The sequence below is a fragment of the Uloborus diversus genome, chromosome 3 (assembly GCF_026930045.1).
Source record: "Uloborus diversus isolate 005 chromosome 3, Udiv.v.3.1, whole genome shotgun sequence".
In the NCBI taxonomy this organism is placed as follows: Eukaryota; Metazoa; Arthropoda; class Arachnida; order Araneae; family Uloboridae; genus Uloborus; species Uloborus diversus.
The window spans coordinates 160358863-160372139 of NC_072733.1; the positions used below are offsets into that span (position 1 = coordinate 160358863).

A 13277-nucleotide genomic window follows, 5' to 3' on the forward strand; every position below is an offset into this window, starting at 1 on the left:
GTTGCAAATATACACTGCTGGCCTCCGGGGAGAGGCCCTACAGAATGTGTTGCAAGGGGGAGGGGGGGGGGCAAAATTTATAGATCTGGGCCTGGTTGAAGCTAACTGCATTTTTATGATTAATTAATTATTAAATTTATCGTGTTAACATATTATGTATATATTTCAGAGTTATGTATATATTTCAGTATGTCCGAACATCGCTTCATATTCACTTACAGTTTTTAGAAATATTTAACAATTGTTATTCATTTAGCAGATTTTTCAAAAAATTCCAATATCAAGGATTCTTCTAAATTTAGCAAGTGGTATTGTTATTTATGATATTTTTTACGTGATCTTTCATGAATTTTGATGTCTATACAAGATTGTGTTTTTCAAGCAATACAATGATACTACGGCTAGCTTGACAAGCGACTCTTCAACCTCGCCGTCTACGGCGGCTCTTACAACCCACCAGAGGCAGATTAGGGTGCATCGCCTGTGGCAGTGTACTTCGGGGACTTCGCCCCTTTTTGGTCGAATGCGGCAATTTTTTTTTTTTTTTATTTTTTTTTTTGCTATCTAAGTCAAGAAAATTTGGGATGAACTGAAACTCCTTTTTGACATGTATTTCTCTGAACCTTGTAATAAATACGGAATGGTTATTTTTAAAAACGTGTAAGCAATTTTACACTTAATTTTATAAATTATAAACTTTCTGATAGTGTATTTGTAAAATAAAGTCAGGAAATCAGAAGGAAAATAAGAAACAAGAAAGTATTAAAACACTTTAAATTAAGATTTAAAAAAATGGTACAAATAGGTGGGCCAAAAGCTATCAAGAAAATAGTTTGTTTCTCAATATATTTAAATTAGATTACCTGTGTGCCTGTGCCAAGCATAATAGATTCTGGTATTCCGAAGACTTCATTTTCCATTTGAAAGTCTTCATCTTCAAGAGTTATAAGCAAAACCCTGAAGTTAGTGCCGCCAAGGTCGAGAGCAAGAAACTTTCCTTGTTCTAGTTTTTTCAAAAAAGTAAAAACAGTTAAGTTATTTTAGAAGCAAAAAGTACTAAAACTGAAACATTCAGGAATTTGCTTTTTTATTTTTATGATATGTTATTATAATTTTACCTGTTCCGTTTGGCACATCTGTTACATATGTTGGGAACATTTTTACAGCTGCATTAGAATGAGAATCCAAAGATAGTCCTTTGTGAAATTCATGTAATAGGCATACAGATACCTTTTGTAATTGATCATTTGTCAACACAAGATTTCTTGTGACAGCTTCAATCTAAAAAGAGGAAATGATAGATTATATAAAGTGGCAGTTATTAGTGCAAAAAAAAAAAAAAAAAAAATGATAATAATTATTATTATTAACTGTATAACCAGCTCAACGCTATTCCAAATGTTTTACAGCATGCAGTGAAATCCCATTACGATGAACTTCAAGGGACTACAAATTTTTTCGTTGAAACTGGAATTTCCTTGCAACGGAATTCAAGCAATGCAATGGAAATTAGATCCGAACTGAAACTTGATTTCGTTGAAACAGATATTGCGTTGTATCGGTATGCGTTATCGGGATTTTATTGCACTACAAATGTTCTTATCTATATGGGTCTCGTTCAGGAACATATTCATTCATACATTTCAATTTGTAGGCACAGTGAAATATCGTTACAATAAATACCAATACAACGCAATGTCCGTTTCAATGAAATAAATTTTCAATTCCGATCTAATTTGCAAAGCATTGCTTGAATTCCATTACAATGAAATTCCCGTTGCAATAAACAAAATGTGCGGTACCTTGACGTTCGTTGTAACGGTATTTCACTGAACATATGTTTTTTTAAAAATACATCATAAATCAGAGTTTTCGTTTTATGGTATGCGATTATTATTATTTTTTAAATTAAAATCGTAAATTTCTACTTTTTGCTATTTATTCCATTCAAGTTTTTAGAAGTATCAGTGCAAATAATGCGTTTATCCTTGAGTTTTTCAATCATGATCGTACATTACAATCTTTTTCTCAGCTTTTAAGCAACGTAACAAAATTTTCTTGATTCTGGAAACTGTTGCAATTACAGATGTGGTTTTCAAATGCCTATCTGATGGGTTAATTTTCTTATATCGAAGCAGATTTTTCATACTGCTGCGATACAAGAAGTGTGATGTAATTGAAGTGTTACATTAAGCTTCTTGATTTTAAACTGCAGTAAACTATACTGTGTTTTTATACTTGCGATTGCAGCGTCGTATTTGTATTTAGAAGTAAATATTTCCTTCGGTTGTAAGAAGTCGCTTTAAAAATTACTACAAAAAAAAACTTAAATACTTCACCCATGAAAGCATTTGGAAGAGCTCCAGAGGATTCGAGTTGATGAAATGTGTGGAAAATGAATTTTTAAAGTCGAAAATCATAACTTTTATAATAACATTTTCTGAAGAAGATGAAACTAAAAACAGCAAGGTGCTGAATGGAGTATGAGTGGTCTAAGTATTAGATACGTTTATTAATTAAGTATATAGTCCAGGTAAAAGAATATTAAAAAAAAAAAAACTAGTTATAAAAGGAGCACCTCTTCACCTGACAAGATATTAGACAAAACGTCTTCACGCAACGTGATCCGATTTGCCTGTCCGCTATTTGCACTGGAAGTTGAACCGAAAGTTTGGATGAAGTATTGTGTGACTCTGGTAAGTTGAGATATAACCTCGACAATGTTTACCACTTTTTATGGCGTTCAATGAAGAAGAGACACGTTATTGGAGTGGATTTGAGTTGGAATACTTGCAAAGCAACAACGAAAGTAACCCAACTCAACTTGGCACCAATTGCCCTTTCCTATTACCCCCAAAAGAGGTAAATATTATCAAGGTTATAGCTCAACTTAACAAAGTTATATGATAAAGATTCACTGACTGCAATCATTTTAACTAAACCAGGGAAATGGTACATTCTCATTGAAGATCCATGGATTATCCGGAATTTTAGTCAAACATTGAACTTTTATTTTTAACATGCCTTGTTAAAAATGCACAATAATCGAAAAATATATAACAATGTACTAAAGCGAACAAAAAATGTTTTTCCTCACACAAAAAAAAATATTAATTTGAATTTTTGGCTTTTTGAATTCAAATTATGTTTTTCGCAATCACGAGCGTGTGTGTGTGTATGAACGCGCGTGTTTGTGTAGGCGCATGTGTGTGGGTGCGTGTGTGTGTGTGTGTGTGTGTGTGTGTATGTATGTGCGTGTTGTGTATGCAGTGCTGTGTGTGTGCGCGCGTGTGTGTGTGTATTAGGCGTTCGTGTGTGTGTATGTAGGCATATGTGTTTGTGTCTGTGTGCAGGCACAAGTGTGTGTATGTGTAGGAGTGTGTGTTTGTGTCTGTGAGCAGGCATGAGTGTGTGTGTGCATGTGTGTAGGATATGGACGCAACATGGAGACGGTTTTCGCAAGAGGAGCAGAATCGTGAGGCCGGTCGACGCGACGGTGGTGCTGGCAGAGGGTGCTGGTGGGAAAATAAAATAAGAATTCAAAACCCTCAAGTGAGAACAATAAGCAATCGTGATTGCTCAAAAAAAAAAAAAAAAAAATGCGCAGTAATTTTTATACTAAGAAATCTCTTCTTAGATTGCTTCTTGTCGACAAGCAGCTGAAACATCAAGTCTCTAAAAATAGAATAACAGTTCAGAATTTTTCCTGTTGTGAAAGCGTTCCTCAGTAAACTTGGAGATATTTTATGCATCAAGAGCACCAAACGCGTAGGCTGATTCTTTGCAGCAAAACGTAGCTGCAAAATAAAATTTCGATTGGAATGCAACTTTAGTTCTAGGAAATATTTTACAAAAAAGTTGAAGACAAAAAATAATGTAGAATTCATAAATAAGCTTTTTTTTTCCTTGGGCTGTCAGAACCTGTTAGTTTTCGCATTGATTATTAGGAATTGGTATGCTCTACATAAAACTGTTGAAGCCAAAAGAACCTTTAGAAGAGTTAAAGAAAAATAACCAAACTTGTTTTGTGTATGCACTCGCTCCAACAGCAGAATTTCTTTCAGCGGTCTGCGATGCAAATTGAAAATCCCAAAAATAGTCCGCTTGATAAACCGATATTAAATTAAATGTAAAATCTAAATGAGCATTGGTAAATGCTTAAAAATAAGTTGCTAAACTCAAAGAATGCAAGTACACGCTACCTGGGGATCCATGAAAATACAGTACAAATCTTTGCTCGCTGAAACTTTTTTTTTTTCCTAAAAAAAGTTTAGGCTTTTTTTTTCTGCCCCTAACTAAGAAATAGTCTGCAGACTTTCTCAACAATATGCGACGTACGACGCAGCGTCGCGTTGTTTCTGCTACTGAGGCACTGGCTAGGATAAAGAAAACTAGCAATGCATTATTTGGAAACTTCCTTGATGGCGTGATAAGTTTGGGTAAAAGCTATTTTGCCTGGTCAAAATAGGACACGTCTTCTTAGGGGAAGGGATTGATCTAGTACAAATTACTATTGGATAAATGTAATACAAAATAATTTTTTCTGCAATTGTCGTGGTCACTGTTTTAACAATACTCAAAAATAAACAAAAAACTTATTTCCTCGGATATTAAGTGTCAAATAGATAATATTTTTTAAAATAATTAATAGTAATATAAAGAAAATAATCATATATGTAAAACAAGCTAACCACAGGGAAGTCGAATTGACCGAAGCTTCAAATAGGATGAGTATTTCAATCAAATAATTTTGAACGTATGTCTGGAGTTGTGTGTCAACAAGAGTCATAGCAACAAAAATGCAAAGGAAAAAGTCAACAGGTTATCTAGGAGAGTAGCTGAAAATCTAAGCAAAATTAAATGCAGGATATATCAAGCTATTTGATCATCCAAAGCACGGAAATTCTTTTTAATTTACTTCAAAGTTAAAATTCTAGAAAAGACGTCGTGGGTCATTCCAAAGTGACTAACGTAACATTCACAGCTGATTTTCAAACTCTTTTTTCTTACACCGGGAGTAAAAATGTGTTTTGGTTTAATATGCAGATTTAAAATGTACAAGGTGACTATTTTTCATTTTTACCAGGAATTTGAAGCAAAATCATCGCTGATAGCAGGTGTTTTTTCACCAAAAAAGGCATCGTGAATAACGTAACATTTTTGCAACCCTGAAAAACAATGCTTATGTTACGAGGCAAATTTTTCTGAAACTTACGCAGGCATTTAAAATTGGCCGATATATTTGTAAGAGGTAAACAATCTATTTTCAAAAATGTACTACAGATTTGTTACAGATGAATATTTTTTGGCCCTTAATGGTACTTTTACGAAAAACTGTGCGTGACTAACGTAACCTTCGAATAACAAGCAATGAATGCATATAAAAAAACAATTTATAATTAATTTCTTGCTCTTATATTACTTTTACACTTTTTAGGAATCTTTTCTGTGTTGCATTGTGGTTCTTTCTTTACTTTTTTTCTATATTAGTGTAAGAAATTGAATGAAAGGATTCAGTTCAATTAACTCAATTTGAATGTGCGAAAAAAAATAAACAAATAAAAAACTGCTTTTACAAACTGAATAACATCATTCTTGGGCTAATTAAATCCTAAATATCTCTCTTTTAAAAAATTAACTTTATGCAAGTTGATAGTTTCACCGATTTCTAGTATTCTACCGATATACTAGTTATCGTCATAAGAAATTCCGTAGTACTTTTCAATGGCATATTATTTTTTAAGGTTTACGGATTCATCGAACGAATAGTGTTGTGCATGCTTTTGAATTAAAATGTAATATTGAAAAAAATATTCGAAAGTTTTTGCAGAATGAATTTTAATTCCAGGTATCACCGCAAATGTTTGAATTTCTAAATGATAATTCTTGCATTTTCTGAAATATATGGCAGCAGCGCTTATTGTCACTGTTTCATGTAACATCTTTAAAAAATGTTTTCCAACGAGCAGCCATTACTTCATTTTAATAATACGTGGAGATGTATTTTCTAAAAAATAGAGACGTTCTCCTTTGTTAAGACTGTATTTCTATTATCTAAATTCTTAAGCTTGGATTGTTGTGTTGAATGCACATTCAGCAGAGTACTCATTTTGCTTTACTCACCTTTTTTTCTTTTTAAATAATTCTTTAAATTGGAAGTATCTTTATAAAGGCCTTTAAAAAAGTATTTTTCTAAGTAAACAGAAGGTCTACAATGTAATATTACTGGTATTTTTCACCCTTTACATTTTTAATCAATAGAGAATGCCTACATTTCCAAAATTGTTCATGAAAATGTACATTAAATTAAATAAGTTTTAAATAATAGCAGTATTTTATGCAAACTGTTACGTTAGTCACAGCTCAAATGTTACGTTAGTCACACTAATTATTTTATATCTACTGATACTAAAATAAATATTTTGCACTTTTTAAGCAGATATGACACAGATGTAAGAAAATAAAAAGTGCTATTTGGTTCAATCATCTGGTTTAGTTTTTAAGCAGAAAATAGTACATTTTCGTGACTAACGTAACGTAAATATCTTCGGTGAAAAAACCAAACTAATTAAAATACTTATCTTATAATGTATGCAAAAAGAACAGTCAATTTTATTGGGTCAACATCTAATCATTTAGAATAAAAATAGTTCTTTTAAAAATTTGCAAAATTTTTTACATTACACAAGAAAACGTAGACGCATGTTTTTTGCACATGCTAAGCCTTTTCTACAACCTCGCACGTTTAGAGCCAGAAGAAAAACACCGAATGAAACTTTTGCAAACTGTTACTGGATTTGTGTACTACAAAGTATGCTGAATGAAACGATAGGTCACAATTAAGGCTTTGTGGAAAAAAAATTTCTGAGGTTGACATTTCTATGGAATGACCCTCGTTTGAAATTGTGTGGAAAGGTAAAGTCTGATCTAGTTGCTATGGCATTGAAATTTTCGGAACTTGACTTCTTTTTCAAAGCTACTTTTTCTCCCTTCAAAATAGTGGCTCTATAAAAATAGGCACTATCGACTGTAAGCTAAAGTTGCTCTTGTTCCCTAAATAAGCAAGAAGGGGTTGGTAAAAAATACTTAAATCTATTCACATTGAATTCTTTTAAAGGAAATTTAATGCTGAAAGAACGAACTAAAGAAAGATCCTGCTTGTTGGCAAAGCGTATTAGGTGATAGCATTTTGTGTAGTACTAAGTTTAAACCAATATAAATGCATTTATTTTCACAACTAATTTTTTGCAATTTTTCAAAAAGGTTTTGATTATCAGAAGCAGATTTAGAGTAAGAAATCATAATTTTACAAGCATACTCAACAGCTGCTGCTAAAATAAATAAATACTTAAACAAAGCGGGTTTTGTTTGCTTGTTTGTTTTTTTTTCATTTTAGAAATAAACTAGAATGCACAGTATAATTCAGATCAAGAAAAATTAAAAGTAATAAAATAGCGAGCTACAGTTAAGTAAGCTTCTACTCCTTGAAATACAAGTATTTTATCTCAGTGTTATTGCGCCTAGAATATGTGGAGAGTTGAGCCTAATAACTGAAACAGTTTAAAATTTTTATTCATTCAGACTTATTTTTAGTAATCAAACTGTGCACCGGTTCCAATCTACATTGTTATTTGAAGAATAACTTAAAGCAAATAAGTTGCAAGCAACTTACAGCGGTGTTGCCACAGCAGTAAGCAAAAGCAAAAAACTGGAAACTGCTCTGAATTTTCTAAGAACGTAGTATAAGAAAAAGTTTTGTTGAAGACTCTTGTAGATCATCTTGCATGAGAGCTATTAATAGCTCAATGAAAAGAAAAACGAAGATGTTTGAGACGTATGTTAGGAAATGAAATTGATCATTTCCTTTCTGGGCTTTCTCTATCGGGTATTTGACCGACATGTTGGTTCCGATCTTCATGTACATGATCACGTGCATCGTTTCCTGTTCGGTCAAAAGAAATGCGGTCACATTTATAAGATAAACATAACAAATCGCTATTATATCATCAGCACTTGAAGACAGTCGAATCTTTATTTCCCTTCAAATGTTAACTTTAATGTTCAACAGCCTTGAAACGATATTGTCTTTTTAAAGAAACAAAATGAATCAGTTGATTATGCACTGCAGTTAGTTTTTATGGATAGGATTAACTAATGGGATTTGAATCAAAATTTTGCTTCATTATGCCTAAGGTAGGGGATTTCCATTGGAGCTCAATGGAGTAGTAAGAAACAGGGTGACAAGCTTCTTCACTTCTTTTCAATTGTGTGTGAATTCATATATAGAAGTTTTAAAGACTATAGGGTTCCACATTTTTTTTTGTTAAAAATTAAGCCCTAATCTGAGGAACGTACTATAGAGGTCATTTCAAGGATTCAGGTGTCGGTATAGAGACGCATTTTCCTCACGAGAAGTTTAAAAATATGGAACTATTTACTGTAGAGCATTCTACACAAAAGCACATCATTAACAGCATTACATTCGCTTTGGTCAATTCAAGGTGAATTGAGGCAGTGAGTGTGGCAAAAGGGATGTGAGTGGACTTTTTAAAGTTTTGATAAAAACGCTTTTAACGTTTAAAATTTCAGTAGACTTTCATTGAAAAGTTTTTATAAGTTATGCAACACCTGCTACGCTACTACTAGTACTATCTCTTGCCCCAAAACTGATGAAAGTGTCTTCTATCTTTCGTACAAGCTATCTGCAAAATAAAAGAATGAACTGTTCCCAGTCTCCCCTTTAAGTGCGCGCTTTAAGGACAACGTTTTAGTTGTTGACAGTTTTAAGGACTATCTTAGCATAAAATCACTTTGAAGATGTTAGAAGTAATAAATTTTTATATTATTAGAGTTTTTGAAAACGGCAAAAAATTTTTAGGGTTTAAAAAGAAATTAGTGAATAAAGATTAATTTCAAAAAATTCTAATTTAAAATATGACGGCGTATTTCTTGATATGTTAACAGATTTATTTCTTTTAAGAAAAGAAGAAAATAAAGAAAAGGAAATAAAAGACTTTTTTTGTAACTGTTGCTTAACGTCAAAACCTCACAATTTTTCTGATTTGAAAAAGAAGTTTCGTGTTTTCCCGAAACAAATGCATGTAATCAATTCTGTGCTTTAATAACACTGACATTTAGATATTTTGTTTTTTATCTAACTATATGAAACAACTGCAATCGCAAAAAAGGAAAAAGAAGGCAAACTGTTTTGCTGATCTAAATTACCTTTTTCATCTTTATCGTATTTCATAAACGGAAAAATGTTACAAAAAGTGATAATTATGTTTCTAACTTGAATTAGTTTACGAACTGAAAAGTGAAAAAGAAAATTTTCCTTTGTTTCTTAAAGCACACCAACATTAAAAACCGTTTTAATGCGTATAGCCTTGTTACACTCCATGTAGAAAAAACAAGAGGTGTTACTATCGGCAAAAAATGAAGCAGACCTAAAGTAGAACAAATAAATGTATTCTTGTCTGGACCAAATTTTATGAACTGTATAGAAAGATTAAATAAATGTATTCTTGCTTCTACCAAATGGCACGAACTGATTAGAAGGAATGAATTAAATAAGTTAAAACGAAAACATGAAGAGTAAATTGCTGTTAGAAAATTCATGAAAGAAACTTCGTAAAAATTGTATAATATTCATTTCGTTAGTGTGTCGATCTTTATGTCCGACAATTATCGTCAAAAACTGGTTTTTGTTGGAAATGAAGCCAACATATAGAGTTACACGTCCATTTAAAAAGTAGAATGAGTTTAATGTCCTGGGTAATGACGTTTCTAAATTTCAAAGAATATTTCAATTTTTACTCACACAACCAGAATTTTGTGAATTGTCATAATGCATAATTTTGTTTATAAAATATTCACACCACCCATATTTTTTGAATTACTTCTTACTGCATAATTTCGTTCTGTGACAACTATTTTGCTGTACACTGTTCACGTCACCAAACCTAAAACTACTCGTTTAAAAAAGCTCACACGGGAAAACAAATACGTTCAAGAAATCGACTACGGTTTATCCTCTGAAATTCATTTTGCTTTTTAACTTTTTTTTTTTTTTTTTTGAAGGAAATAAAAACTTCATATGAAAGTTTTTAAATTGATGCGCTGACCATCATCCCATTCAAGAGTGCCCAGTTCAATGGCGCACAAATCCCCCCCCCCTCAAATTTTTTTTCAACCCTTTTTTCCTGAAATTTTTTTTATTTTTAAGCTCTTTTTTTTTTCAAAAAAAAAAATCATTTATTTATTTATTTATTTTTAATTATTATTTTATTGAAAAATTTCTATGCTGCACCAATTACATACGATATACACACAAAAACTAAAAAAATAAATGAAAAAATATAAACGGAATAAAATAATTTAAATTACAAATAAATAAATGAATAAATTTAAAGAAATAAATATAAAAATTAAAAAATCCTTCCAAAAAGTTTCATGGCGCAACTTGCGCCGTAATCCTTCCCTGTGGGCACCCCTGATCCCATTTTGTTATATGAATGTGTTTTTCCCTAATATTTTTTCCCCTTCAGTCAACTCTGAATAAACCTACGCTCAAATTTGAGGCGTAATTTTGCTTTTATCATACGTTACCAGTTATAATAAAAGTTTTTGTCGCTTGGTTTAATGGGACAAAGTAGTCACTTTTTCAATCCAAGTACTTATGCCTTAGCTTTCATTTATGTTATTTTTCACAACACAATACGAAGAAGATAGAAGTTCAAATGCGCAAACCGTACATTATGAGGTACTTGAATATAAATTTATTAACTGCATTGTCTTCGATTTCGAAGCTTAAGTTCATGCTTTAGACGAGAAATAAGTAACGAATCAAATCGCAGCTTATAGGTCACACCATCTGACGTCAGAGCCCTTCCCACAGACGAGACATCAGCGTCAGCAAAAGATATTGTTGAAAAAGATTTTAATGTGACCTTTTTCATACGATTCGAATTTTCCAACTAACTGCACTGGATTTTTCAGTGTTGTATTCAACTTAATATCGGGTAGGAAAATCTCGACGCTATCAAGTTTTGTTGACATGAATTTAGATTCCGATTCGTCATTTGATTTTTGTTAAAAGTTATTTTATTTTTTACAAAATGCGTTTTTGTTATTTTTATTTTTATGTTCGAGAAGAAATAATGATCGGCTGCATTGATTACGATTTCCTGACTTGTGGGTTATTGAGATTAAAAACAGGGGCGCCACGATGGGAGGTCATGAGATGTGACCTTCCACACTGTGACATGTGTCCCACTGTGACCTTCCGAAAATTTTCTAACTTAGACAATTTTGTCTGACGATTCGGCAAAATTATCATAATTTGGCAAAATTTGAAGTTATATTCGGTAAAATTTGGAGTTCCATTCAGCAAAATTTGGAGTTCCATTCAGCAAATTGAGAATTTGTTCCCTCCCCAAAAGCTACAAATAAATCATTCACTTCAAATCATTTTCAATTCATGTTAAAAAAAAAAAATCGAAGTGAAACCAATTGTATAGATGATTTTTAAAAATCAGAAATATAAAGGAAATTTTCGTCTCTTTTATTTAATTATTTGTATAAAAGGACGTAACAAATGAAGGAGACGTTTTTATGACGCAAGAATGTCTTTTTTTTTTAGATACGTTTTTCTAACAGCGGATTTTGTGAAGGACTCGTTTTTTAATTCTTGGAATTCTTATAAAGTTCTGACATGGCGAACTTAGTTAAAGTACCTTTTAGGACAGAAAAAGTCGATACGAATTCCTGAAAAATTCCTTACAAATCCCTTTGAGCGGAAACGATAAATGGGAAATTTAATGCTATTGAGGTACAAACAGCAGAAATGTTGCATGCAAGTGCTTCAAGGTTACAAAGAACTATTTCAATGCGGAATTCTTTTAGAGCTTCCGGATACTAACCGCAAATACAGCGTGTATTATTACTGTTTTAATTGCATAGGCTTTGCTGCTTCAATAAAGAAAATAACATTTGAAATCAACTCTATATCCCAAGCATATTTTGACGTTTACACATTTTTTATCTTCATTACCATTTTCCATCTCAGTTATTGTGCTTATTAACGTTCCGATTTAGAAATATGGAATTGTTCTTCACTCTTCAGTGTGGTCAGTATATTTCAATATCCCATCGCCTGCTATTCTTCACAAGGCCTTTTTTTTAAATCATTAAATTTGAATTAAACAATGCAAAAACATACGAGTAAAAATTAATTTTCTTCAAAATTTTAAGTTTGTACTAATTGTTGAATTATTTCAAAGCGATTATTTTATTGGTCAAAGGTGCAGTGAACAAATGAAGAAAATTTAAAAGAATAGAATCTTTATTATTTTAATATTTCTTTCTTGCGAGTTAGTTTTCATTCATTTTTGTTAGAAGAAAAGTTTTGGGATTGACATTAAGCCGATGGGTTGGATAGTTAATCGTACTTGGAGGAACTTGGACTTAATGACAAATAAAAATATGTTCTAAAACAAATAAAAGTATAAGATAATTAATCTTGGGAATTTTGTGTGAATTCTTTCAAATTGATCTTTATTGATGGAACAGCCAATCAAAGAGTTTGCTTGAAACTGTATATGTCTGTATTCAAAAAAAAAAAAAAAAGAAAAAGAATCAAGTTTTTATTTGATTCATAAACTGAATGAATGGAAAACCCTAACAGTTATTTCATACTAATGCGCGAACCAATTAAATTCTGAATGCATTTCAAATTGAAAGTGTAGTGTGGACAAAACATTTTGATGAAAAGGCGTAAGATGAATTCAAAATGGGTTAAAAATTTCTTGAAAGGTGTTATATTTAACAAGATGGAGAAAATACGATGGATATATTTTAATGTAGCAAAACAAAATAGATCAGTCAGCAATAATCTAAGAGATACGATACATAAACTCTGATCCTCACTAGTTGAAAATTAGTTATAATTTTTCCTCAATTAATTTCAAGTATTGAACGACAACAAATTCGTTATTTGATAGGGATTTTACTGTCTGATCTTTATAACGGTAAAAATCGCTGATATTTTATAAAAAGATATGAACTGGTATTCGAGCTGTATATTAACAGCTGTATGTTTTCTCTACGTCTGTAGCTTATGATGACAAGAACTGCACCTGTGACAAGCGCAAACAAGAGTCCGATTCTAAAATAAGATTTAGACAGCAAAAAATAAATCTTTCTATGCTGCGATAGGCTATATTCATGCTTGAGCCTAGAAGTATTTTGAACGAGAAGTTACTAGTGTCTACTGTTGG

General features: G+C 31.7%; 1 protein-coding gene across 1 annotated transcript in view; it reads right to left on the reverse strand.

The window, feature by feature from the left end:
- Positions 1 to 13277, reverse strand: part of LOC129219222 (hexokinase-2-like) — a 34488-nt gene that overhangs the window by 8517 nt on the left and 12694 nt on the right. Inside the window, exons 2-3 of the mRNA XM_054853547.1 lie at positions 1119 to 1281; positions 864 to 1003 (exon numbers count right to left, since the gene is read on the reverse strand). Of these exons, the coding sequence (XP_054709522.1) occupies positions 864 to 1003; positions 1119 to 1281 (303 nt within the window). The remainder of the gene's footprint in view (positions 1 to 863; positions 1004 to 1118; positions 1282 to 13277) is intronic.